The sequence below is a fragment of the Vigna unguiculata genome, chromosome 3, assembly GCF_004118075.2.
Source record: "Vigna unguiculata cultivar IT97K-499-35 chromosome 3, ASM411807v1, whole genome shotgun sequence".
In the NCBI taxonomy this organism is placed as follows: domain Eukaryota; kingdom Viridiplantae; phylum Streptophyta; class Magnoliopsida; order Fabales; family Fabaceae; genus Vigna; species Vigna unguiculata.
Window position 1 is genome coordinate 43,331,867 of NC_040281.1, and position 27,008 is coordinate 43,358,874.

The 27,008-nt window shown below is 31.7% G+C and overlaps 3 protein-coding genes across 4 annotated transcripts; 1 reads left to right on the top strand and 2 right to left on the bottom strand.

The window, feature by feature from the left end:
• Nucleotides 1–3,780: 3,780 nt before the first annotated feature.
• LOC114177304 (abscisic acid 8'-hydroxylase 3-like) lies at nt 3,781–8,444 on the top strand. 2 transcript variants are annotated; one of them, XM_028062586.1, is made up of 9 exons: nt 3,783–4,105; nt 4,955–5,279; nt 5,896–6,045; nt 6,469–6,720; nt 7,008–7,094; nt 7,213–7,291; nt 7,412–7,518; nt 7,618–7,736; nt 7,819–8,444. In XM_028062586.1, the coding sequence occupies exons 1-9, from the start codon at nt 3,855–3,857 to the stop codon at nt 7,931–7,933; spliced, it is 1,485 nt and encodes a 494-aa protein (XP_027918387.1). In that variant the 5' UTR covers nt 3,783–3,854; the 3' UTR covers nt 7,934–8,444. The 2 variants fall into 2 exon arrangements, with proteins under 2 accessions (XP_027918386.1, XP_027918387.1); XM_028062585.1 differs by having other exon boundaries at nt 3,781–4,105; nt 7,213–7,518.
• A 291-nt stretch (nt 8,445–8,735) lies between these two features.
• Nucleotides 8,736–15,515, bottom strand: LOC114177303 (UPF0261 protein SACE_5696). Its single transcript, XM_028062584.1, has 9 exons — nt 15,175–15,515; nt 14,221–14,874; nt 13,326–13,532; nt 12,835–13,050; nt 12,513–12,729; nt 11,995–12,242; nt 10,184–10,362; nt 9,837–10,090; nt 8,736–9,064 (listed from the first exon to the last, which is right to left on the bottom strand). The coding sequence occupies exons 1-9, from the start codon at nt 15,307–15,309 to the stop codon at nt 8,913–8,915; spliced, it is 2,262 nt and encodes a 753-aa protein (XP_027918385.1). The 5' UTR covers nt 15,310–15,515; the 3' UTR covers nt 8,736–8,912.
• Nucleotides 15,516–24,211: 8,696 nt separating this feature from the next.
• Nucleotides 24,212–26,784, bottom strand: LOC114176954 (salicylate carboxymethyltransferase-like). The gene is made up of 4 exons (XM_028062157.1): nt 26,612–26,784; nt 25,196–25,600; nt 24,852–25,115; nt 24,212–24,763 (listed from the first exon to the last, which is right to left on the bottom strand). Exons 1-4 carry the CDS (start codon nt 26,684–26,686, stop codon nt 24,386–24,388), a joined length of 1,122 nt encoding a protein of 373 aa, XP_027917958.1. The 5' UTR covers nt 26,687–26,784; the 3' UTR covers nt 24,212–24,385.
• Between the last annotated feature and the right edge of the window lie 224 nt (nt 26,785–27,008).

Consider the following 27,008-nt stretch of genomic DNA (forward strand, 5'->3'; position numbering starts at 1 on the left):
TCACTCTACTTTAAACAAATTAAAAGTATATTTCCATAAATAATTAAAAAAAAGTTTGCAATAAAACAAATTCAAAGTAAAATATTTGTGTATCGGACAACTTTACAAATTTAAAAAAAAAATTAAAGTTGTTGTTGAAACAGAAAAAATAAAATAAATAAAATTGTCATTGGTGAGAAGATTTCACTTTAAAAAGAAAGGAGTATAAGTCATAACAAGTCATACAATTTCAGCTTTATCACTATGTTAAAGTTTACATCCCTGTGTTAACGTTTGCATCCTCTTATGACTTCATCCATTTTTGTAATATTTTTATAAAACAAACCCCCATAGTAAATTAAAAAATAAATTGATCCATTTACATAAATTAACCTACCATCAGTTTATATGTTATAAATTTTCACGAATCAAAAAATATATATTTTAAAATATAAATAAAAAATAAAAAATTACTTATTTTTATTTTAAGGCGTGAAAGAAATTAATAAAAGTAAATAAATGTGATAAATGATAGTTTTTATTTGTGTGAATTCCAAATCTATATATTTAATGAAAGATAAAATGAAAATGATTTTATATATGTAAGTTAAATCAGTATTGTTGAGAAACTGTATACTAAAAAACAATATCTTCAAAGGGAAACACACCTATAACTAAGAGCAAAAAAATATAAATAAAATACAGATCTAACGTGGTTTGCACCTCAAGGTCCACATTCATACATCCACAAATATTCAACAAAAATCATTATCACTTAAGTGCAATTTTTTTTGAATCAAAACTACAAATCCTTCATAATGCAATTTTTTTTGCAAAAATTGTAAACCTTCCAAAGACGCAGAACTACCCAAACCCCCCATACACCCAAGAGACCTATTGAGTTGGGGTGAATACTCACTTGAGAACCAACATATCATCCCTTCACCAAAAGTCTCACATGTTATAAAACAAACATTTGACACACTACCAACAAATATGCTTGAACCACTCTAGCCACCGGTGATCTGCACAGACTCAGTGACGATGACAATCTTTCCCTGTCATCGGTCCTCACCGCCTTGCACATTAGACTCATTGTCGGCAACTTTCACATCATTGTCATTAAAAATTCACCGATACTCAAGGATAATCCATCATCAACGACACCTTGCTAAGCCATGACACCGCCACAACACCACGATGACGCAACACCCGCTACCGACGAAGCATCGCGTGAGCCATGCAAAACGTCATCATTGGAGATCTCGAGCTCCATCCTCATAATGTAGATCCAACGTTAACTACGACCTCCTCTACAGATCCAGGAGCATCTCACCACACACAAACTCCACTCTCTCTAGCGCAAGACACAACATTAATTCTTCGCAGATCCAGGAGCATCTTGCCACATACAAACTCCACTCTCTCCAAAGGTGCCTCCCTTGATTAGAAACCATTGGTCAAAACTTAAGCTCTCATACCATTGTTGGAAATCATTGGTTTGGTACCTTAAGGCCTACTGAACAAAAAACATTATTACTCAAGTGCTCAAAAAAAAAACACTATCACTTACTCAATTTTTTATGGATCAAAACTACAAACTCTTCATAGTACAATTTTTCTGACAAAAATTGTAAATCTTTCAATAATATAAAACTATTCGAACTCCTCGTACACCTAAAAGACCTGTTGAGTTGAGTTGATATGATAATTCCAAAAGTAATTCTTTATCTTATTTTTATAATACTTTTTGTTGTTATCTTATTCGTATTATTTTATGTGGGATGAATACTCGATTAAGAACCATAAAAAATTACTACCTTTCTCTTTCTGCCGGCATTCACAAAAGCGACTGATTAAGTGACATTCCATCATATATCAATTCAAGTTTATTCTGTTTTTCTGGGGAAAAACGAAAAGCAATATGATTTTTAGTTGAATGGGTACCATACAAGTCATTTGAAGGAAAACCTTGGACCAGTCGAAGTGGGTCGTCACAATCTTGTGATGAAATCAATGAAAACATTTGATTAATGAAATCACGTTCATCTATAATGGCAGGCGCAACATCCACCATTTCCATATGTGAAGGACCTTTCACTCAACTGTTCAATAGTGCTCCCCATTTCAATCACCATCCAACTCTGTTAAATCATAATCCACTATTTCTTCCCACACATAATTATTAACTCATTCACCTACCTAAATCATGGAATCACTCAAGTAATTTTATTCAACACTCACTGTATTTCAAATTCAACCCTCCCATGGAAAAGTAAAACTATGATGTCTAAGTTTGATTTATTTAAACTAAATTTAAAGTGTATGCATATATGATTAGGAGTTATAATAAAGTGGTTTAGAGTAAAGTTGAAAGAGAATACCGAGAGAGGTTATAAATTCAACTTTTCTTAATAATATATTTGAGAGTTATAAGATTGGTTTAATCGGTTTGGAAGAGAAGGTAAATAGATTATATATTTAACTCCTCCACTAACAAAATACTAACTACCAGCATTTGTAGATAAAAAGATATGCATATATGGTTTGTTTTTTTTTACTATAGCTTAATCATTTTCTTTTTATTTGTCAAATAGCTTAATCTATACGTACTAAGGTTATTAATCTAGTTAATATGTAATAAACATTTAGAAAAAATATATTTAAAATTATGAAGAAAATAATTATTTTCACGCTAGAATAAAGCAAGAAAGAAATAGAAAAATAATCTTTGAACAAGAGAATTGCTAAACTCTTATATACATATATTTGGTATCATCAATTATATATATATATATATATATATATATATATATATATATATATATATATATATATATATATATATACGTACGAATAAGCTTTAATTATTCACACGATTTTAATATCAAACATATAATTTTTTTAGTTTTGTTAATTTGCATATTTAAATTTGATTTTATTTGTGTAGCAAAATATAAATAAGGCCTACTCTGAATGAAAAAAAAAAAAAAACTCTTAATCTTTTTAACAACGGTAATAATGGAGTTTAAAGTCCTTATACTAACTATATTTAAATCTAGCTAAGTTGATTCAAGTTGGTTCGCTTCATCACATGTTTAATAAGTCTGATTTGAATAAGTCACTAATATTTGAATTAGTTTATATTTTTGATCAATTTCAAACATTTATCTTTTTTTATTAATCGCGATGAAGGTTTTTTAATATAGTTAAATAGAAAATTTCAAATGTGTTTTCCGAAATTATGCATGTGGCAACGCTAATTAATTATTCGATAATTGTAGTTAGGAAAATAATTTCTCAAAATTTAAACCATATACTGATCCTTTAAATATTTTATCACCAAATTTGCTTTTAAAAGATTGAATATGTCACCAATTATTCTTTAAAAAGTCCAAATATGCCACCATATTATAGAGAACAAGTGGCGACAATTATTTTGAGAACAATCGACTGATAACAAGATTAAATATGTGAGATACTAATTTAGTGATAAAGTTTTAAAGAATTAAAACACAGACAAAAAGAATCTCTTGAGAGAACCATTTATCATGAACATAGGTCCAAAAGAAGTATATTTAATAACTAATAACGTTGGATAAGTAATATGAGATTTTCTTTTTAAGAAAGAAATGGTTCTCTTGTAGATTTTAAAACTTCTTTATTAGACAATGTCTTATTGTAATCCGAATCTTCCAACTTTTTGTGTCACCAATATTTGGAAGATGCTCCTCGTTCCTTTCCAATATTATACAAACAAAAGCATCTGTCGTCACAGCCTTTTTATATAACATTTTAAGGAAGCATTATGGTACTTGGTCTTCCTTCAGAGGTAGCCATTGTTTGGAGAAAAGAGCAACAAGAAAACAAAAGAGATGTTGAATGTGTTGATGAGAGAAGAGGTACTATTGGTAGTGCAGAACTGTTACCACATAATCTTGGTCGCATTATTGAGTATAGGAGTAACATATTTGGCTTCAAAAGCTTGGAAGAGAGCTACAACCAACAATAGAGAAGAGATTCCTGGAAGGTTGGGACTGCCTTTTGTTGGGGAAACTTTTTCTTTTCTTTCGGCCACTAATAGCACAAGGGGATGCTATGATTTTGTCAGACTTAGGCGATTGTGGTATGTCACTTTTCTCTTCCTATACTTCTAAATTCTAATTGCTTTTGTTTCCGACCAGAATCTGTTGTTACAAGATAGGAGCTTTTTCATTCTGAAGAGAAACATATATATATATATATAACAGACACTCACCTAAACACTTTAACTTAGAACATGTGGAGAAGCTGATAACTCATGGAAATGTATTGCTTCATCGTGTCATACAGATCGTATGAACACGTTGGTGTTCATGAACAGTTGACTTTCTAGCTATATATACTAAATTTCTAGCTAAACATGCTCATCATAATTAAGACGTTATTGTACAGTTGAATTTTAGGATACAATAAATGTCTGTTGATATCGTGTTACACATCATTAGCACGATTATTACACAATTGAATTTTCAGGTTACAGTGAATTTCTATTCAGAGTGGGACTGTTTTGAAAATAACCATTAACAAGTGAATCATTAGCTAGTCTGGTTTAAAAATTAGACAAAACTTATATATACTTCTGTCTACTTTTTGTGTTATTTTTGTATTAAAAGCTTGTTTGAGGTTACCTAGACTCAAGTTTAATTATTATTGGAAAACAATACAAAGACACGAAAGTATAAGTTTCGTAATAGTAATTATATTTTAGAACTTGATAAAGCATAGGCGGAAAATATAATTTTTTTCATATCAGAATAGTCACTTGACGATCAAATAAAATAGTGATTAAAAAAGTGAATTTTTATATTTGTAAAGGAAAAGAGAGATTGAAGGATAAAAATGTGAATGTTAAGAGTGTGTAAAATTGTTTAGGTGTGAAGATAACATTAAGATAACATGTTGCATTAAAGTTGGTATATATTTGTTGAAATAGGAATGGGAGATGGTTCAAGACAAGGCTATTTGGGAAGATCCACATATTTGTTCCTAATCCTGAAGGAGCAAGGACCATATTTGCTAATGACTTTGTACTATTCAACAAGGGTTATGTGAAATCAATGGCAGATGCCGTGGGAAAGAAAAGCTTGTTATGTGTACCCGTTGAGAGTCACAAAAGAATAAGGCGTCTTCTATCAGAACCATTTTCCATGACTTCCCTATCCGCATTTGTCACCAAATTTGACAAACTATTGTGTGAAAGGCTACAAAAGCTAGAAGAAAGAGGGAAAAGTTTCAAAGTGTTGGACTTTTGTATGAAGGTAAAAACATTTTTTACGAGTTTAACTTCAATACCTAATATAGTTTTTATAGATTTATGTTGTAAACTTATCAGAAATAATGATAGATATAACTTTTAAGATAATTACAGTAAAAGGAATATATTTACTATAATGACAATTTATTATTAAATGATGACATTTTTTAATATTATCAACATATAATATTTATTAGAAGAAACTATTACATTGTCTAAGACTAGTGTTTTCATATGTAAAAAAGAAAACAAATTTGAAGGCGACGATTTGTGAGCATGAACTGAAAAAATGTGGTCATATACTGCATAAAAATCAACCATAGTCAAATTATCGGAATCAAATGTATATGGACTTTTTATGCTTACTCTGCTTAGTATGATGACAACAAAGAACATATTAACCCTTTAAGTGGTAGAAATGCCCACATATGGTCCTTTTGTTTTCGGCTTTTTAATATACTCATCTTCTCTGGAAAGTGCTGAGTAGTAGCAAATATTTACGTAGTAACCCTATTGAGTTACCAACATAATTTTGACGGTTCGTGATATGATGAAGTCTCATGTATACTATGTTGTGCTCCGAGTCCTAACTCCCATGAAATGTTTGTTTGCATATAAAGATGACATTCGATGCAATGTGTGATATGCTGATGAGCATCACGGAGGATTCATTACTCCAACAGATAGAAGAAGACTGCAACGCCGTCTCTGACGCCATGTTATCCATTCCCATCATGATTCCTGGTACCAGATACTATAAAGGCATCACGGTTAGTGCTATCTTTTAAAAAAGATACCATAATAGACGTACCTAAATTTCTACGGTCTACTTGTTAATTTAAGTAAAAGAATAAGAATAATAACCAAATTTCTTGTTTCTTTTTTTGTGTCTGAAGTTTAATGGGTAAAATAAATAAGTTTAGAGGCTGAAAAAAAATCAACTGTTGATATCAATGCACAACATCATAATAAATGAAATTGTTGAAATATCATTTTTTTTCTCATCAACAATTAAAATCAATTCCTTTATTTATTCAATCTAGAACCAGTGAAATCCAAAAATTGAATAAAATATCAATTTAGTCTTTAAAGTAATTACGAGGTTTGATCTGTTTGGACTCCTTAGGAGAGAAGATGATACTTAGAAACTAAATTGAAAAAATTATTCCTAAAGTTTTATTATGGTTAAGCAGGCTCGTAAAAGGCTCATGGAGACCTTCAGAGAGATCATTGGCAGACGTAGGAGGGGAGAAGAAACTCGAGAGGATTTTCTTCAGTCAATGTTGCAGAGAGACTCACTCCCACCCAGTGAAAAGCTTGATGACTCGGAGATAATGGATAACCTGCTGACATTGATAATTGCTGGACAAACGACCACGGCAGCGGCAATGATGTGGAGTGTAAAGTTTCTACATGACAACAGAGAAGCACAGGACATACTCAGGGTGAGATGCTGCACATATTCTAGTCAAATCATGGACCCAAACCCAACTAAGATTAATTACCAACCATAAGTATTAGCATTATATTTAACCGAATCAACTGTAGAATTTTCTGTCATATCCAGTATTGTTGTAAGTGTCACTTTGATGCTATTTGGAAGGGATAACCTCGTTTTTCTTTCTCAAGAGTAGGATTAGGTGGTATTAGACACGTGAAGGAAGTTCATTGTAGAAAACCACGCGCTCACTCGCGCAAGAAAAAATGACCGGAGTTTCATCTTGACTTACAGGAAGAACAGTTATCTATAACCAATATTAAACCAGACGGAGCTTCACTTAGCCATGAAGATCTAAATAACATACGTTATGGTTTGAAGGTTAGAGTTTATACTTTCAGAAATGATGCACATGCTATGAAATGATTGCTTGTCTATCTAAACTGGAAGCTCCTGCGACAAAAGTTCAAAGTCAAGAATCAATTCGTGTTTTATCCAGGTAGTCAAGGAAACATTGAGAATGTCCAATGTCCTGCTTTGGTTTCCTCGTGTCGCACTTCAAGACTGCACGATCGAAGGTGAGTTACTCAACCTCCTTTTAAGATATCAATACAATTATGCTCATTATGGTTTGCTTAATTATAGGAGAGCGTCATTAGTTTTTCTGGCCTTCTATGACTATGTTACTAACCATACAGGGTATGACATAAAGAAAGGTTGGCATGTTAACATCGATGCAACTTACATACATCACGACTCTGATTTGTACAATGATCCGTTGAAATTCAACCCAAAAAGATTTGATGTAGTTAGCTTTCTCTCCACTTATTTTGGCTTTCTTTCTCTGGATTGTTTTTTGCCACGTCCTTGTGTCAAGAAATTACTTTTCGTCTCATATCTGCAGGAACATCAAAAGCCGTACAGTTTCATACCTTTCGGATCAGGGCCTAGGACATGCCTTGGGATCAATATGGCGAAAGTGACAATGTTAGTCTTTTTACACAGGCTCGCCGGTGGTTATACGTGAGTATTTTAAGTCATACCACGATTCCTATTCTTCTTTTCTTTTATAAATGGACGACAATTAAAAGATACTCCTCCGTAGGTGGACCCTTGATGATTTAGACACTTGCTTAGAAAAGAAGGCACACATACCTAGGCTAAGGAGCGGTTGCCCAATAACTTTGAAGTCCTTGAGCAAAACCATGCTAGAGGCATAATAGAAGGTCATGGAGATTTACAAGAAAAGGGAAGGCTTAATAAGAACAAAGCAGCAGAGGGTCATCTATATCTGCAGAGTTAACATCGCATGAAAGAAATCCGTGGAAGAGTTATATATGTGTATCAATCCAGTTACTACACTACTTCTAAGAAATGGTACCGAATCTATGATTTGCATACTATTAATGAATAGAGTTACGAATTGAATGTAAGATTACCTGGTGGTAGATGATGATGTTACTTTGGGAGAAATCACAAGAATAACCAGCTGCTTGTTGGAACAATGCGTGCGAAGAAACCAACCGCTTTACCTCTAACAAGTTTCGTGTATGGTTTTGTATGAAACAACCACGGTATATATAGGTGGAGGGTAGGTAGTTTCGTGTCTTTTTTAGTGGCCCACTACAATAATCCGCACAATAGCTGAAAAGTGCTTATGAAGCAACGAGAGACAAGTACACAACTGATAACTATTGGGATAAACTGATATAATCCGAGTAATTTGACATCTATCTAATAAGAGTTTTACACAAGTAAAATTACTTTTTCAGTCAACAAATAGTAATATATCAATCTGTGCAAGTCCCCCACATAATACATGATTGATCCCACAATCACTCTTGGGTACATGTGTTGTGGATCAAGATCCTTTGAAGGGCAAGGTTCGCTTTCACCAGTAAAAAGTAGTGTTGATATACGGGTTATGGATAACAAACTAGGGGTTTGTTATAACCCGTTCAATAATATCTTGTCAATGGTTATTACTTGAACTTCAAACTGCACCCTCTGCACTTTAGAGGATAAAAGAAAACGTCTTGAACAATACTTTTTGATTCATTATTTCCAAAATTTTATATCAGTAAATCCTATAACGTTCACAAACTTGGTAGATACTATGCAATGACAAAATATGAACAGCCACATTAGCAATATAATGAACAGAACACTGACATGAATAAAGTACAGACATGTTAAACCTTAATGAATAGAAATTGACTTGTACTCTTTAACTGTATTTGTAATAGCCTGCTCTACCGGAAGTCTTTCCATACTTGAAGCCCCATAAAACCCATGGACTCCTTTGGTTCTCTTCAATATGAATTCCGCTTGCTTTGGACCAGATATTGGACCTGCATATTCCAAGAGACTATAAGTTGACAAACACAAACAACTATTCTTTTAAGAACAGTTAAAAGTGAATGCAGTGAAGTTCAATAACCACATCAAGAGCCTGTCTATTTAGTAGCCAAAAGTTACTGGCAAAACATTCCCCCATAAATTAGAAATTAAGCACACAAGGTAAACAACAAATATAATTTAACAGGAATTGATGATAAGGCTCACATCCCCCACCACAAAATTTACCATCAACAATAAACAAATACATTCACTATTCTCAACGAATTTCTCACACCAAAAACCAACATACTAAAGTAAAAACTCGCTAAAAGACAATTGCATAAAATTTTCTCACTGGATGTTGCATTCATCACTGAAAACTTATTGTGCAGAGCATCCAAACACTTTGAAAATGAAAACACATCTAAACTTCGAGTCCAATCTTTCTTTGCTTACAGATCAAAGCCTTTTCCATTCCTTTGTACTGAAACCCTCCTCGCCCATGCCAGGTTTTCTTTTCTTTTGGTTTAACTTTGTTACTCTTTTGGGTTGACCATACACAAATTAAGCCAAACACAAGTTTTTCAATATGAACAGGAAACATGAAAAGATTCAATAGATGGCTCTAACATAAGATATAGGAAGATGCTTTTCAGTTATCTGTTAATAAACATTCTGCACTTCGGGTCTAGGCCCAAATAATAATAATTGACCAGTGAACACTTAATTTACTATTTAATCTTCAAATATACATCCATAAAACTTTGGAGGTGACTTGCATACCTCCATGGCACAACACGATGACATTGGGATTGATGCTGTGCGCTGCTTCTGCAATAGCTTGTACACGAATTACACTTTCATCAAGTGAAACGGCTGTTTTTGCACCTATGGAGCCTGTTGTAGTTAGACCCATATGGGCAACTATAATATCAGCGCCGACTTTAGCCATTTCAATAGCTTCATGTTGATTGAATGCATATGGAGTTGTCAAGAGACCCATTTTATGGGCTTTCTGGATCATCTCAACTTCCAAGCTGATAATTTAATAGGAAAATGAAATAAAGTTGGGAGAGATGTAATACTCTAACTAATATAATATGATGAAAAATTGTTTTCCAAATACCCACCTATATCCCATTCCCGTTTCTTCAAGATTTTGTCGAAAATTCCCATCAAATAACCCTACTGTTGGAAAGTTTTGTACCCCAGAAAATCCAGTAGACTCCACCTGTCTAAGAAAGTAATCCATTCTGCGGAAGGGATCAGTTCCACATACACCAGCAAGAACTGGAACCTTCTTTACCACCTGAAAACAAAATATAAGTAAGTCAAACATAATGGAAAAGAAAGAGATATAGTACTAGCCTAGCAAGGGAATTTCATAATTACATAAATAACCAATTTTTACCCAAGATAGGTATTGAGGGTTAATACTTTATTGCTAGTTAATCTGACCTCAAGAATTAGTATTTTCACTTTCTTAAATGTCAAAAAGCTTAAGTTATTAGTTGAATGTGCATGAAGTGCCTTCTATGTGACATTTGTAACACTTCGCCTCATACAGGAGCCCTTTAGGCTTTGAAATGTGGACAAGCATGGGTGTACCTACCTCGAGTTAAAATTCGACTTTTTATTAGAAGAATGGGGTGGATTGATCAAACTGTGATCACTTGGTCAAGGGCCTTTGATACTATGTTTGAAGCAACTTTTCAAAAGGATATGCTATTAGGTCAAAATGCACATGTGAATATTATATGTAAGAGAGTAGTCAGGGTTAGTTACAAGTTGAATTCAACTGTCATTAGCTTTATACAGCAGTCACTGGTATAAGCATAAATATATACAGACACACATACACACTCTGCATCTCAATCTTTTAAGATAATAACAAAATTCAATTTCTTTCTCTATATTATTTTCATGGTTTCAGAGCTTGCGATCCTTTATGGTGAAGTCGCTCTCTTCACTATGGATTACATCAACATCCTGGTGTATCAAGTTCGCCCTTTTCTCTACAAGCCCTATGTGATGCTGATTGGGGTGGAGATAGATGATCTACTTCTAGTGCAACAGTCTATTTTGGTCCAAATCTTATATCTTGGGAAGTTTAAAAAGAATCAAGTTGTTGCTCAATCAAGTACTGAAGCTGAATACAAAAGTCTAACTCAAGTCACTACAGAAATTTTATGGTTTTAGACACTTCCCCCTGAACTTGGAATTTCTTATTCACCCATCATGTATTGTGACAGTCAGTTGTTGTTTCTTTGCCTCACAATCTAGTTCTTCATGCCAGGATTAAACATATGGAATTAGATCTCTTCCTTGTCAAAGAAAAAATCATTGCCAAAGAGCTAATTGTCAAACATATTCCTGCCTAAAACTTTGAGACCATTAGTGATTCCCACCCACCTACAGTTTGTGGTGTGTGTGTGTGAATACCATATGAAAGAGGGCAGTTCTCAACAGCACTCAGAGTCAGTTAAGGGTTAGTTATAACTTGGATACAAGCAAAAGGCTGCCCCTAGTATAGGCATGTATATACACGCTGTATCTCTATCTTTCAAGATAACAGTAACAGAATTCAGTATCTCCTAAGGGTTCATTAACCTGTTGTAATGGCCGTAACCCAAATTGCTTTATGATTTAGCCATTGGACCTTTACCCTGAATAGCCCATTGTTTCCTTTTATCTGTTCAAAACCCCGTGGTGATATTGATATACATTATTTTGGAAAAGAAAAGTTTTCTTCCTTAAAGAAAGACTACCAATCATATTTTGTGACTACCTATATTAAAAAAGAATTTTGAAATTAGTTTATGCTCGACTTAAGAAGCATCTGCAAAATCAGACACTTAGAGTGAAAAAAACTTCAATAGAAGTTAGCAGTTGGACAATACTTTTAAAGTATTCTAGAACAAGTAAACAATTAATGGCATACTGGCAAAACTTCATTGGCCATGTCAAGAACAACAGCATTAGCATCAGCAAAAGGTAACAATCCGGCTAATGAACCTCTTCCAGCCATTCGGAAGCGCCCAGAGTTGTACAAAACTATTAGATCAACGCCTCCGGCTTCTTCGAACTTGGCAGATATACCTGTCCCTGCACCAGCTCCGATTATTGGAATTCCTTTATCTATTTGATGTTTCAGTTGATGTAATATGAGCTGTGTTTTCTCCAAAGTTTCTGCAAGCAGAAATGAAAACATCATTTCCATAGTTGACATAAAGAATATATTTTCTGCCAAATGCAATTCTGGAGAGCACCTCACAGAAGTCAAATTAAGCAGCTTTTCAGCACAAAAAGAAGCAATTGGCTTTTAATAAATATCTTTCAGGCCAACACAAATTAAGTGTTACAAGAGCAAAACACACAAATAATGAGGAAAATTGAAAAAACTAATTTCTTATTGCAAAATACTGTTTAACATAATACAAATTCAAGTTAAATGAGAACCTGTTCTAGCTTCTGGAAATTCACTAGGTGGATAGACGATGCTCCCAAAGCTTGACGCATTTGAAACATAATCTTCATTAAATTGTTCAACAGATTCAGGATTGACAACTTGTTGTCGAGTAGAATCTGTACCAGTTTTCTCATGAATCTCCAAAAATGCATCAACCAATGCATTTGCAAATTCGAGGTCATTAATATGATGAGGATACACCTTTACCTGTACATAACTCTTAACTTTACAAAATACTCAGCAATAAATAAAATGAAATTAAGAAAACTTGAAGCTGATAATTATGATAATAATACTTTTGAGCAACCATACCTGTCTATCACCATTAGTTGGAATAAGGTTTTGTAATTCACGAAGAAGAGTACCCGTTGCCTCTGGATCATAGAAAGGCTTCCCAGGTGCATCTAAAGCAGATACGCCCTTCTCTGGAAGGCACACACAAATCTTAGATGATGACTTCTTCAGTTTCTTTGCTATGAAATCAGCAAATTTTCTGTTCTCATCTACTGTTGTTCGCATGAGTGAAACCTGCAAAAAGAAATAATTGATTTCTTATATTGGAATAAATAATGACTTCAAGCATTTTAACACATGGTAAACATCTTCAGTTCCAGGGAATGATATAGTGTAATGTGAATAGTCCAGTTTTGGTAGTAGTCACAGGATTGCTGGAAAAATGCATCTAAGTTCAAGGAGAAAATGATGGACAAAATGTAGGACCTTAAACGTAATCTAATCACAAGCAGATATGACTAGTTTTCAAGCAAAGACCAGAACAGAACGGAGTCATATAGAGTAGTCACCTGTTTATTGTGTTCATATATATTTCTCTGCTGAAACTTTGATGGTATAGTATCTTTTTCTCCAAAGTTCACCATGTCTAATGCCCCCACACTCAAGACTAACGGCACTTTATTTTCTATGATGGCATCAAAACGATAACTGTCACATGCCATTACACCTCCAACTATGTAGTCGGCTACCTCTGTCGTTGTGATGTCAATAACACCCTAACCAAGACAAAAGAAAGGAAGACGAGTGAACAACAGAAAAGGAGACAAAAATACATAAAGAAGTATTAGAAATGAAAAAAAAAAATACAAGTAATTTCAAAATGCTTATCCCAATTCATCTCATCTGACAAGATCACACTATTATGTGAAAGAAAGTTACGAGTTTACTTTCCCAAAACAGACTACTATCCATATATCTAAAATAAAATGAATGCGGTATTGAGCTTAATAAATACTCAATGTTCCTTGGATAGGGTTCAAAATCAGTAGGCAAAATATGAAGTTTCTCCCCTGGAACATTCAATATGCTCAAGAGTCAGGCTAAGTAGCTTAGCCTTGACAGCAATACAGTTAGGTCATATGCTTGTCCTCTTGATGTGTATAAAACAAGTCCAATCAATTGGAAGCTGCAACTAAACAAGGATCAGAACTTAACCTCCCTCAAATGTCACATCCATAAGGTGCATTGATTCAAATAGTAAGGAAATTGCAACATGAAGCCTCAACAGAAAATACAGTCCTAACCGTAAGTATTCTAAATTCATAGAAGATCAAAGCAGAATTGTCCAGATAAAATATTTCTTATGCTATGATTTCAAAACAAGTGAAATTCCAACACGTTCAAAACACAACATCAGCTAAATTTCCCATAATTAAAGTTTCACAGACTTAGCTGCTTCAATACCTGTATAAACCCCTCTCTAACCAAATTCTCCATGGCCCTGCCACCCACCCCAGTTGCATGGAAAACCAGGGTCTCATAACCTTCTTTATGCAACCTATCCTGGACAGCATTAACACAAGGAGTAGTAACACCAAACATAGTTACACCAATAGTAGGTTTAACTTCAATGCTAGAAGAATCCTTTAAGCTCTGAATCCTTCCAACAACCATCCCAGCAAATGCAGCCGCAGCATTAGACAAGATCAGTCTGCTAACCCTGTTGATGCCTGCAATGTCCACAACAGATGGGAACAAAACCAAATCTGAGGTTCCAATATAAGGTTCAGTTTGACCGCTGGCCACTGTTGAGACGATGACTTTGGGGATCCCAATCGGGAGAGAGGTGAAGGGAGACGACAGCAGTGACGTACCCCCACTCCCCCCAACACCAATAACACCAGCAAGACATTGATCCTCATGAGACTTCTTCAAGAACTGCTCCAATGCCTGGCTCATCACGGCAACCGCCTTGCCTCTGTCATCCGGGAGAAGCAAAGCTTCGTTTGTTCCAGTATTGTAGGAAGAGACAACGTCATTCCTGGAAACAAACGGGAAATCTTGCAAACTTTGTGGCGCATTCGAACCAGTAGAGACATCAACCACCACCACCTCTACCTGTCACCCACTCTCATCAAAATATAACTAATCAAACTACAACAAACACGATTTAGAGTCTGAAATGTATATCACGCCCATGCAGTGATTGTTTACATCTCTTTGACATGATAAAACTTCAATTAATTTGCAAATATGTCGTTACTTTCACCAATTAATTAGCTTAATAAACAGTTTAATCTTAAAGAACTAATTTCTATATTCAGATAAAAATAACAAAAATCACGAATTACGGGATCAAATAGAATAATGGCGGTAGTTGTTGCGTGAATTGAACGATTGTGAGTACTACGTGTGTACCTTGGAGGAGGAGGAGGAGAAGCGGTGGAGATTGGAGCGAAGTGAATCGGAGAGGAATCGGAGCTCGTGGAGCTTGGTGTCGAGGGTTCCGACGCAGAAAACACGAAGACTTGTGGAGTGGTTGCGCTGTGCCATATTGTAGAGTCAAGGGAATGAGGGAGAAATCACACCTTCATTTGCCTCAACAACTTCACTCGCAATATTGTAGCATTCCCTTCCCATGTGCCATTAAGTGGACTGTCAACCAAACATGATATCATTTCTTCACAAAAATCATTACAGTTGGCATCACTTTACTATCGCCTCCTGTTATCATATATTCTGATCACCGCTTACATTTTTTTTTAGTCTCTCTGTTTCTTCAGTACTTCATAAACAATTTTGGTCCAGACATGTTCCAAAACTGATCTTAGTATCTGAATATTTTTTTTATTATTAAAAAAAGTTAAATTTGTTTTTTCCTTAAATTTTAGTGAATTTTTGGAATTAATCTATTTCAAAATTTTAAATCAATTTAGTCATTCATTTTTCAAAATATATGGATTTAGTTTTTTTAATCAAATTTGGTTAGGTATATTTAATATTTCGTACGCATCTCGGAATTGTATATAAGTTATTTATATTGTTTAACACATTTTTATTAGTACAAATAAAAACAGGCCTTAATAAATGAATCTAGTGACATAAAATTTATGTGTGTCTTACTCAATTATCACCAAATGATAAAAAGTATTATACTATTATGTTTTAGCAATGTAAACACATATGAATGGATCTAATGACATAAAATTTGCTTATGGGTCAAAGTTATATTTAATTAAACTCATAGAACTAAATGATAAAACTATTATGTTTTAATGATGCAAACACGTCTTAATAAATAAATCTTAATGACATAAAACTTGTATGTAAGCTAAAATCTTACTCAATTACACTCAGATAACTAAATAATAAAACTATTATACTATTATGTTTTACCAATGAAAAATAAATATAGTGACATAAAATTTGTTTGTGGGTTAAAGTCTTACTCAATTGGATCCATATAACCCAATGATGAAACGATTAGACTATGTTTTTTTTTTCTTAATTATTTTGGGCAATTGGAGAAATATAACTCAATATTTCATTGTAATTAATCATGTAGATGTAAGAATAAAAAATCCTCACATCACAAATAATTAATTATAATTAATATTTATTATGTGATTATAAATATCAAACGATCATAAATGTTCTACGAGTCTCAAATTCATTACAAATATATCCACTCTTCAAACATTTAAAATAAATATTTACATCAACATCATTTATAATGTAACTAAAATAAATAATAATATTCATGTATATAAATTAATTATACAACATATAATTTATATTAACATACATCACATAAAACCTTGTAAGTACAAAAACATCTATTATTTACAAAACCTTATCATATGTACCAAACCATATTGGATGTACAAAACATATGCTGATTAAACTATCACACCATAAAATCATTTTTACGTTAAAATATAGATATAAAATAAAGTTATATACTCCTTATTATTTTAACAAGATAAAATGTTACATTTTAAATTCATCTCAACTTCAAAATAATCAACACATCCAATATCCAAAAATGGTATCAACTGTCATAAGTGCAACAGACAAAGTTTTGCATTACATAAGTACACAAAACAAATTTCAGAATCCTAGAGCGATTAAAGCCTCGAAGGACCACACTGTGATGCTTCGAGATCTTTTATACCCATAATCACAAAGTCCAATAGGTTAGTGTCACCTCATCAATAGTGAAACCTCCAAAGTTGTGTTCGACATCAAACACAGAAAAGCGCAAATAAAGAATCCAAAAAGGATAACCATAACAGATACAAAAAACAAAAACAAGGCAAAGGTTAACCTTTCTCTGATACCAAATGTAAAATTAATGCGGAAGAAATGATTAAGGACTGCCATTGCCACTGTTATGAGATTCATTTAATGCATTTTTTTGTTTCAAACATTCACTCTTTAAACTTTGATGATATATTATATTGTAGAAGAGAACAAATTTGATGACCCAAAGCACAAAACACATGTTAAATTTATAAAGATATTTGTCTATCACATAGTAGTTGACACAATAAATTGTTGCCAATTATATGAGATTATTATAGTTTCAAAATTTATGCAATAATTATAAAATTGATTGAGAAATAGATCACATCTATGAAAATAATTGATCATGTGAATATTTCATATTATCTCACATATCACATATCACATATTTCATATTTGGGAAATCTCAAAAGTAGTGACACATTCCTTAAAAGTTTCCTCATAATATTTTATTACAAGAAATCATGATGATGAGATCTATGTTAAAAATTGACTCTAATTAACAAAAATATTTTCTAAATTAAATCAAAATTATAAAGTTATAAAATACAAAATAAAATATTTAACTATAAAATTAATAAATTAATAAATTACAAAAATAATTGATCTATTACAATTACTTTGATCTATTATCACCTACTCTGTGATAACGATATGAAAAAGCAATAACACTTGTAAAATAAGCAAATTTTACACATTCAACCTAAGTCAAACAAGAAAAGCTTTCAACCGATCAATCTGTTAGGAATCCAAGTGTGAGTCTAAGTCCCACATTGACCAGAAATGAGAAAGTAGAGCACCATATAAGGATCAAGGCCCATAAACCCATCGCCTTAAGGTTTTGGGTTGAGAGTGGTGTCGGTATCTTATGTGGTTAGGCTCAGGTCTCATTGGTGTTGTTCTCCCCAGTGAAACCCCCTCTGTAAAACCTGACAAGTGGTATTAGAGCCTATGGTTAATACCGGCTCAGACGAGTGCAGTATGGTCCTAGTATCGAAAGTCTTCCTGACAGTGTGTGTTGTTCTCCCCAGTGAAACCCTCTCTGTAAAACCTGACACAATCTTGTATGAATCTTGTTGATGAAGAAGTTGATTAACATGTTTTGATCACTCCAAGAACTCTCTGGTCTTTCTTTCATAACTTTCTTATTTATGAAAATTTGTTACCTCAATTCAGATAGACATTGGGTTTTAAAATAGTTTTATGACACGATTAATTAATTATATTATTTAATGTAATCGAACAATCTGATAACAGATTCAAGGTCCATTTGTCAAATTTGTTATAATTGATTACATTCACCGGTGGCCTTCACAGGGACAAAGGGGCCATGAACCCCCAATTTTTTTTTATATTTATAAATTTTTATACATCAATATTTATATACATTTTTTTATTGTCCACATTTATTTTTTAATTTTACATTTTAAATAATTTTTAAATAAAATAATTATTTTATTAATATTATCTTTTAAATAATTATTTGTATAATTTAATTATTTTTTATTTGATTATTTTTTTAAACTTAAATCATTATAAATGAAAATTAATTATTGTAAAATTATAAAAATATTTATATTTAATGTTAGAATTATAATAACAATTATAATAATAATTTTATTATTTTTTATTATCATGAAAAAAATAAATACAATGTTTTTACTAGTTTATATAAAAATTTTGAGATTACTCTTTTGGTTCCTATTTCGTTCAAAAATATCAAGTTAGTCCTCCAACTTTTTTTTTGCATCAATTTGGTCCTGATTTTTGAAAAAAATGATGCAATTTTTTCATATTTGTTAAATTTGTTGAATCAGATTTTTCATCAAAATTGGAGATGTGAATAAGGATAGTTTAATTTATTGGCGTAATTGACATAATTATAGTGTCAATTTTGATGAAAAATCTTTCTTCCGCTTCAAAAAGTTTAACAAAAAAGATAAAAGTACATTAATTTTTAAAATATCAGAACTAATGTGACGACAAATTTTTTTATTTATTTAATTATTATTATTATTTCCTATAATATACTTATAAAATTTAAAGGCAAAATTATACATAAAATATTCATAAATATATATATATATATATATATATATATATATATATATATATTTACAATACTGTGTGCATCTTATATCTACACCGTTTAGTACATTTTATGTTTCCTACACTACAATAGGAAAAAAAAAGTTATTTATTTACAGTCTTCCCCTCATATACTACCTTCCAAACAGGTGGAGGGAAATGTTATGGATATGATTCACTTGGACTGCTGGGGTAAATAAAAGGTAACTCCAATTTGTCCTTCAATGACAATTGACGCATTTGGAGCAGAAAGAAAAATAATAGTAGAGTTTCTCGTTCCCTGAAATGTTACAGAATTATTCACTGCATTTGTTTGCCATGCATTTCCCCGGGAAAACAGCCACAACGTCGGTAAATAAGGGATCAGGCATATTGGGAGCAGCCATCTATGATAAAGTTATAAAATTTTGTTTTTCACACACAATCATAAAATAGGGAAGTGAGACAAATATCACATAAAAAAATATAGCATATCATAATAAAATAAAATGAAAATTTTCCCAATCCATAAAACTGGATTTTTATTATACTTTTATAAAGATATTGATTAATTTTGTAATGACTAGTCAGGATAAATGAGCTCATAACCAACAAAGTAACTCAAGAACATCTCATCTTGAGTAATACTAACTCGTTTAAATCCCCAAGGTCATACCTCCAACTACAATAATCAAATCTTTATTTATCATAAATTTTATTTCAATATTAAACTATATAATTATATAAATAAATAAATAAATAGAATCAATGCATAATTAAAATAAATATAAATAAATAAAAAGGACCAGTACGATAAATGTAAATAAGAGTACATATAAATTGAACAAATAAGATCATGCACCACTTGAAATGAATATAAATAAATAAATAAATAAATAGGAACGAGAACTAAATATAAATTAGAATGAGGTTAGGGACACCTCACTTAAGATAAATATAGAGATAAAAATAATTATGAATAGATAAATAAATAATCAAAGTAAAAATATAAAATGATAGATGTCTCCTCCCCTTACCTTAATTATTGTGAAAGATATATCCCAAAATTTTGTGAACGTTTCAACTTTCTTCTTTTATTTTCTTCACTGCCAACTTATACTCACAAACTCCTCTTCTCCCTTTTTTTGTTCTTTCATCTTACCGTCTCAATTTCGTTTCACTATCACCACTCCTATTTATATTACACACATAATCATTACATTTAGTTCATTTGGTTTGAAACACTGTTCAATTCTGTTTTCTTCTTTCAAATTCTCGCTACTATGGTTTGTTATGGATTAAGGTCTCATTTTTTTAACCTGTAATTTCACACGTTAGCATCTGATCTCATTCCATCACGTGGAGCATTGAGAAGGGTTTCTTTTTCTCTTTTCCTCTCTCTCTTATGTTTTTATTACCTAACAATATGTCCAGTTTACCTATACATGTATATAAGTTTATCCTTTATATATATACATACTTAACTTTATTTACGTTTCTTCTTTTATTATAATAAAAATATTCTTTCTTATTTACATTCTAAAATATTTAATATATTTCTTATAAAATCATCAATTATTTGTATATTTTGGATATTTATAATCGTTACATTAATATGTTCATGATTTATTATAATATAATATGTATATTATATATATATATATATATATATATTTGTAATAATAAAAATAAAAATAATAATATATATAATAAGATGCTTATAAATAAAGTAATATATTATTTATTGATTTATGGATGTTACAATTAAAGTGAGACTTAAAAAAACTAGAGGAGCTACTTGACATTTTTGAACAAAAAAATGGATCAAAAGAATAATTCAACCAAAATTTTGACACCCGCAAAATGTTTGATGAAGATCCACCACTAATTACATTAATAGTTTAGTTGATTAATATGTCAATTTTACTACCTTTTAGGATTTATTCATTTGAAAATCATCTAGTTCGTACTAAAATGATTTATAATTAATTATGTTGTGATTAAGACTGCTCTAATAACTTCACTAAAAACATAACTAGGATCAATATACAATGATTGTATATATGATACCACAACATGTAACTAAATTCTCTTGGGAATCATCCAAAGTATGATTCTTGAAGCTTTCCGTTCCTTTGGATAACATTTATAACCTTATAATTTTATATTTTGTAATTGTAATTTGTTAATTTTGTAATTTATAATTTTAATTATTATTTTATAATTTTAATTAAATTTAATAATAATTTATATTAAATACAGTAAATTTTTAATAGAGAATACATGATTATGATTTATTGTAACAAAATATGACCTACCAATTTAAGTATATGTTGAAAATGAGAGATAAATGACACATGACATAATTAATAGAAAAAATATAACTACATGAACTCAATTAAAAAGTTTAAATTTTTTGAAAATTTTTATGCTTTAATAAAATATCAAAATTTATTAAAAATTAAATAAAAAATTCCTAAATATATCATAGGATCATAATTTAAAATCATGAGGTGAAAGAGTTACGAAACAGTTGCTTGTGGTGCGAGAAAGAAACGATGGTGGTTGATGGAGTAGGTGTAAGGTTGCCTTCGAGAAGTTGTCGGTGGTAGAGGTGATTAGACAACGGTTACAGTGACACCATCGAATATTATATAGCTTAAGGAAGTTTAACTAGAAAAAGAAAAAAAACTTATTATACTTATTTTAATGGTTAGAAACGTAAGCCCTTACTATATTTGCATAAATTATGTTATTAAAATATATTTTTAGAAAATATTATTTCAGCATAAAAAATAAATAACTTTGATTAATTTATGAACTTATTATTGTCTATGGTTTTGATATAAATATAAATATTGATAAAATTAGGCATAATGAGTATAATGTTTGGACAGTTTGAGGAGTTTAATTTTTTTTTTATATTTCAAATTTTAATTTTAATTTATGGCTGGTGTCACTTTATGAAAGCCATATGGGAGATCAGTATTACTTGTTACAAACACAAAAAAAAATGTCTATTTTAAAACTAGAGAGTGTGTGAATATTATTTTTATAAAAATATAAAAGAATATGTACTGTTTTAAAATGTGGATGCTATTTAATATAACGATTAATCATGTAAGATAATCCAAAAATAATGTTTGAGAAATAATTTTCCTTTTTCAGAGAAAATGGTTTAATCACTCACTTAGAATTTTGTCACGTTTTAAAATGTTTCTAAAACTATATATAGTACACTGATCACAGGATTCCCACAAGTGTCAAATATGTGAAGCAATTGGAGGATGTAGATAGACCACGGCTTTTTAAAATGAGAGACAAGTTATGGTCCATTTTATGTGTTGGGATGTTTGAGTGGTTTAGAGCACACTAATATCATTTTCAAGACCAGCTCAAAAGTTTGTTGTGTTTAATCAAATTATTGTTTGGTTACAGTGAACAATAAAATGAAACATTACACTATCCTATTCTTTTTATTTAAAACTGAATTGGTTCATATATATAAAATTATTACTTAAACATAAAATAAGATGTATAAATGTGACTTAAAGTTATTAAAGATTATATTTTATAAATATTAATTATTTAGGTAATATTTTTTTAAATGTTATTCACAAAAAAATGTAAGCAAAATAATATAATTGTAATTTTTTTTATTGTGTTGTTTCTTTCTCGATGAATCTTCTTTATATTTGTAGATTACATAACGTTGACATGACAACAAGAAAAAAACCATTCCGTAAGACAAGAATAAGCACAATTTTTTATTGTTGGTTAATTTTATGGACTATGATCATTTAACAAACTATTTTTTAACAAAGTTTGACATAGTTTTTTTTAAAACACACTAAACATTTTTTTTCTCTTTCCAAATCATATTAAACCTTTATTTCATCCATTAAAATATTGTCACGTGTACTTTATCAAAAGTTTGTTAACAAAACTTTGTTAAAACATAATTTTCCTAATTTTATTTGCTTTAGCATACACAAAATGTTGTCTATTTATTTCAAGCAATACGGCAGACAATTTTATAATTATATACAACCGTTGCTAAAATGTGATTAGTTTAGACCATGTTTTTAAAATTGTGGTAATTTAACTTTAATATTTTTAAATTATCATCATGTGATCCAAAAATAATTAAATTATTGTAAGATGTATTAATTGTCTAGTTATAGAGGATAGGTGAGCCAAGTCACAATCAAATCATGATATTTTTTTATTTAATGGTAAGTGTACCGTACCTAGCCAAACTCGACCAAATAAGTAAACAATGTGCATATCGAGACCGCCAAGTATCCAGCCTAGGCCGAGTTAGCCTAACTTGTACCGATGTTAACCTAAACTAAATGTCTAAGAGGACAACCTGCACCTCATATCACCAACATAAGCCATCAAGGCAAGTGGTCGGTCTAGACCGACTACTCGAGCATATTTGGTAAGGTTACAGCATAAGCCGACCACTTCAATACACTCGATATGATGAAACCCCCGCATTCAATAAATCTTAAGGGCCTGGGTTTGGGCCCTGGCCCACTCGCAAGCCCCACCTAGAGCCTAAGTCAAGGCCCAGCCCATGAAATGGTCAAACGTCATTAATGCTCTATAAATACGCGTGGACCCCATCATTTAAAGGTACGCATTCATTAATCACTGATTTGACTCTCTGAGAGCTTTGACTTACTTGAGCTTCGGAGACTTTTACCTGACATGTATCGACTGGGAAGAGGCCAACTAAGAAAATAGCGGACTACGTGGTAAGGTGACGCTTGTGCCTAACCTATCTTAATTGTTCTCTGCAGGAACAGTAAGCTCTCAATTGAATAATCGGTATTTGAGTCCATCTCACAAAAAATGCATTCCACAAAATATGAAATAATGTGTTGACTAGAAAGTGTGATTTATTGTTTTCTTCGGAGACAATAATTTTCAATACTTTTGTAACCTTAAAAAAAATAGTTGTCTTAAAAGTAATGATCGGGATACTGTACTAGTTAGAAAATTATGGTAAAATTATTGTCTAAACTTAAAAGTCATTGCTTTGTCTATTTTAGGTAAACTTTTCAAGTTGTTTAAACTAAGAAAATGATCGGTGATAACACAAGTAAATTATTACATATCAAGATGCAAAAACTCAACACTACTATTTTTCTCTGTCTCAACATTTGACTATTTGTCGGTAGAGAAAGGTAAGAGTTGAACTCTGAACAAACTATAATGCATTTGAGAAACCCTACATGCAAACTCTTGTTTATGCTTTCCTAGTCATCAATATGGTAATGTTGCTGAACTCAGTTTTCTCCTTAGACATACGATCAGCCAGAATTTTCTGGAAGCGGCTGAAAACCTCTTCAATGATATGTCCACCAAAGTGGCTAACCAGCATAGGTTCTGCCACAGACCTCATGCACTGTGCCAGGTTATATCCACTGTCACTAACCGATTCACACCTTTCAGATTCAAACTCAACACCGTTCCAATCTTCAAGAGGATTCCAATTCACCTGGGCCATCTCTACACGATTGATCACAAATGACCCTTCTTTAAGAACTTCCAGTTTCACTTCAGATGGTGATGGAGTGTACTGAGGAATGTTAAAACTATCCAATTCCTCTTCCTTTATTATTCCCTGCACATATTCATGCAACTTGCGAAATCAGTATATATCCAAAGTGCACTGAATTCAAATTCATGGCACAGCATCATCAAGTTCTTACCTGCACACACATATCACTAAGAGCCATAGCCATAAGCTCCCAAATAAGGTACCCACCCTCACTGCTAGCTGGATCCTCGGCTTCGTTTTTTCTCCCCAAAATTGTGAGAACCATGCGACCTTCTTCAACCAGTTCCTCCGCACGACACTTGAGAAAACTAGAGAAATCTCTTTGAAATTGGTGGTAGTAAGCTCTCGCAACATTTGATGGGCTTGTTGTTCCTATGTAAATGTTCCCCCTGTTGTTGTCTATACCCTCAGGAACCTATCAATAAATCACAGTTATTACTTCCATTCCATGTACCTATAGCCACAACTACAAAATATACAGATGTATTATTATACCTTAGACATCCATTGAAGGCTGTAAGAGGAATGAACAAAATGAAGGCTTTGATATGGGAAAACCCTGCCATAGAAAGATCCTGGAACCCCAGTGAAGTAGCATGGACCAATCCCACCTTCCACTTCTGTTTGCAATTTCTCTTTGAAGCTTTCAAGGGACACAAAGATGCTGTTGAAGTCATTCCCAGGCAGATCATTCAGAAAAACCCTGTATTCTGGAGATTTATGGTTCAGCTTCCGACAAAGCTGCTCCACGGTCTTGATGACTTCAGACACAACAAATAAAGTGTTTGGTCCAGAAGAGCAACCCAAATCTGCAATTGCCAAACTTCTCGGGAGTGTACTGCTATACAAACTAGTTATGGCTTCCTCTCTTATGGGCTTCGACAAAGTAATCGCCTTTTGCTGTAAATCAATGGCAGACATAATAATCACTGCTCGTACTTTGTTGTACTACAATACGTGGTTCAAACATATGCATGTATTTCAGTTAATTTTGAAAAGATCTTACAATAATGTTCTGTTTCATGAAATTGTATCTTCTTTTTTTGTTTAACACTTCAAGTACAATAAGTACACCAGTTGTTACTTTTGGGTCATGCAATACACGATTCAAATATGGATGGTCTTCTATTAATTATTTTAGGAAAACAAAATGCAGAAATAATTTGTTTAATGAAATTATATCTCCTATTTTTTAACCATTTTTTAACACCTCAAGCATATAAATACTGGATTAATGTAATATTAAAAGGATGATTTTCTAATTTTATTTTTTAATAGCAGATCACGAATTTATGAACTTTATGTTAGGTTTAAAACGTAAAGACACAATATTTTGCGACAAGATAAATTACATACTTTTACTCTTTCATCTTTATGTTTATATTTGTTCTAATTTTTAAAAATACAATTTAGGTATCTATCTCTTAATTTTGCTTCAAATTGGTTTTTCTATACTAATAAATATTAACCATGTTAATAATTTTAATAAAATGGCCTTTAAAATCCGTCACAACAATATCTATGGGTTCAAACATGTTTTTACACGGGTAATTGATACAGTGATTCTTTTAACGGCCAGCTACATAACATTTATAAATTATAATTTGAAAAAATAAATCATTTTTTTAATGGATTCATGAATTGATTGAAAAATTGTGACTAGATACATTTCAATCAAAATGTCCCAAATTTTGTTACTTAATTACAATTTTAAGGAACCATTGACACTGATATTAAAAATGAATTCTTAGTATGAAATATGTATGAAAAAAGTCCCCATAAATAATTATAAAAAATATATTGAAGTATTTTATTATTAAGATAAAATTGATTAATATATAAAAGTTATTATCTTATAAAAAGAAGATTTTTGATTTGGGTAGGATGAAGAGAGAAGTTTTGTTAGTATACCTGAACAAAGGAGTTGTTTGCATAGCTTGTTTTTCCGGCACCACCGTTCATGCGCAGTACCTGTGCTACCTCCATTCTTCTATCTGATCTTCTTCAATGCTTTTCACTCTGTTGTTGTGTGATTCTAGTTCATACCACAGACACGTATTTATATTCACATATTCATGACCATGCTCCTTTATCACAAGAAACTCATGTTTTAAATCGTTACCATAATTATAAATAAATAACATTTAATTTCGCGATTATCTTAAAATCTTATCAGAAGTTATTATTGGTCGAAAAGGGCCCTATACGCGTGTTATGTCTGCCATTAATTATGGTCACGATAAGCAGTATATATGGTACTGAATTCATAAAAGGAAGGTATGAGCCATAAAAAGTTAGATTTATTTAG

What these genes read in the sequence shown, in the direction of transcription:
- LOC114177304 (XM_028062585.1), top strand. Translation starts at nt 3,855, where the DNA reads ATGTTGAATGTGTTGATGAGAGAAGAGGTACTATTGGTAGTGCAGAAC. An exon ending in GATACTATAAAGGCATCACG is followed by an intron (nt 6,046 to 6,468) that starts GTTAGTGCTATC and finishes ATGGTTAAGCAG; the next exon opens with GCTCGTAAAAGGCTCATGGA. An exon ending in ACATACGTTATGGTTTGAAG is followed by an intron (nt 7,095 to 7,212) that starts GTTAGAGTTTAT and finishes TGTTTTATCCAG; the next exon opens with GTAGTCAAGGAAACATTGAG.
- LOC114177303 (XM_028062584.1), bottom strand. Translation starts at nt 15,309, where the DNA reads ATGGCACAGCGCAACCACTCCACAAGTCTTCGTGTTTTCTGCGTCGGA. An exon ending in TTAGAGAGGGGTTTATACAG is followed by an intron (nt 13,533 to 14,220) that starts GTATTGAAGCAG and finishes TGTCTTGGTTAG; the next exon opens with GGTGTTATTGACATCACAAC. An exon ending in TATATGAACACAATAAACAG is followed by an intron (nt 13,051 to 13,325) that starts GTGACTACTCTA and finishes TTCTTTTTGCAG; the next exon opens with GTTTCACTCATGCGAACAAC.
- LOC114176954 (XM_028062157.1), bottom strand. Translation starts at nt 26,686, where the DNA reads ATGGAGGTAGCACAGGTACTGCGCATGAACGGTGGTGCCGGAAAAACA. An exon ending in CAAACAACTCCTTTGTTCAG is followed by an intron (nt 25,601 to 26,611) that starts GTATACTAACAA and finishes ATTGATTTACAG; the next exon opens with CAAAAGGCGATTACTTTGTC. An exon ending in TTAGTGATATGTGTGTGCAG is followed by an intron (nt 24,764 to 24,851) that starts GTAAGAACTTGA and finishes GAATATGTGCAG; the next exon opens with GGAATAATAAAGGAAGAGGA.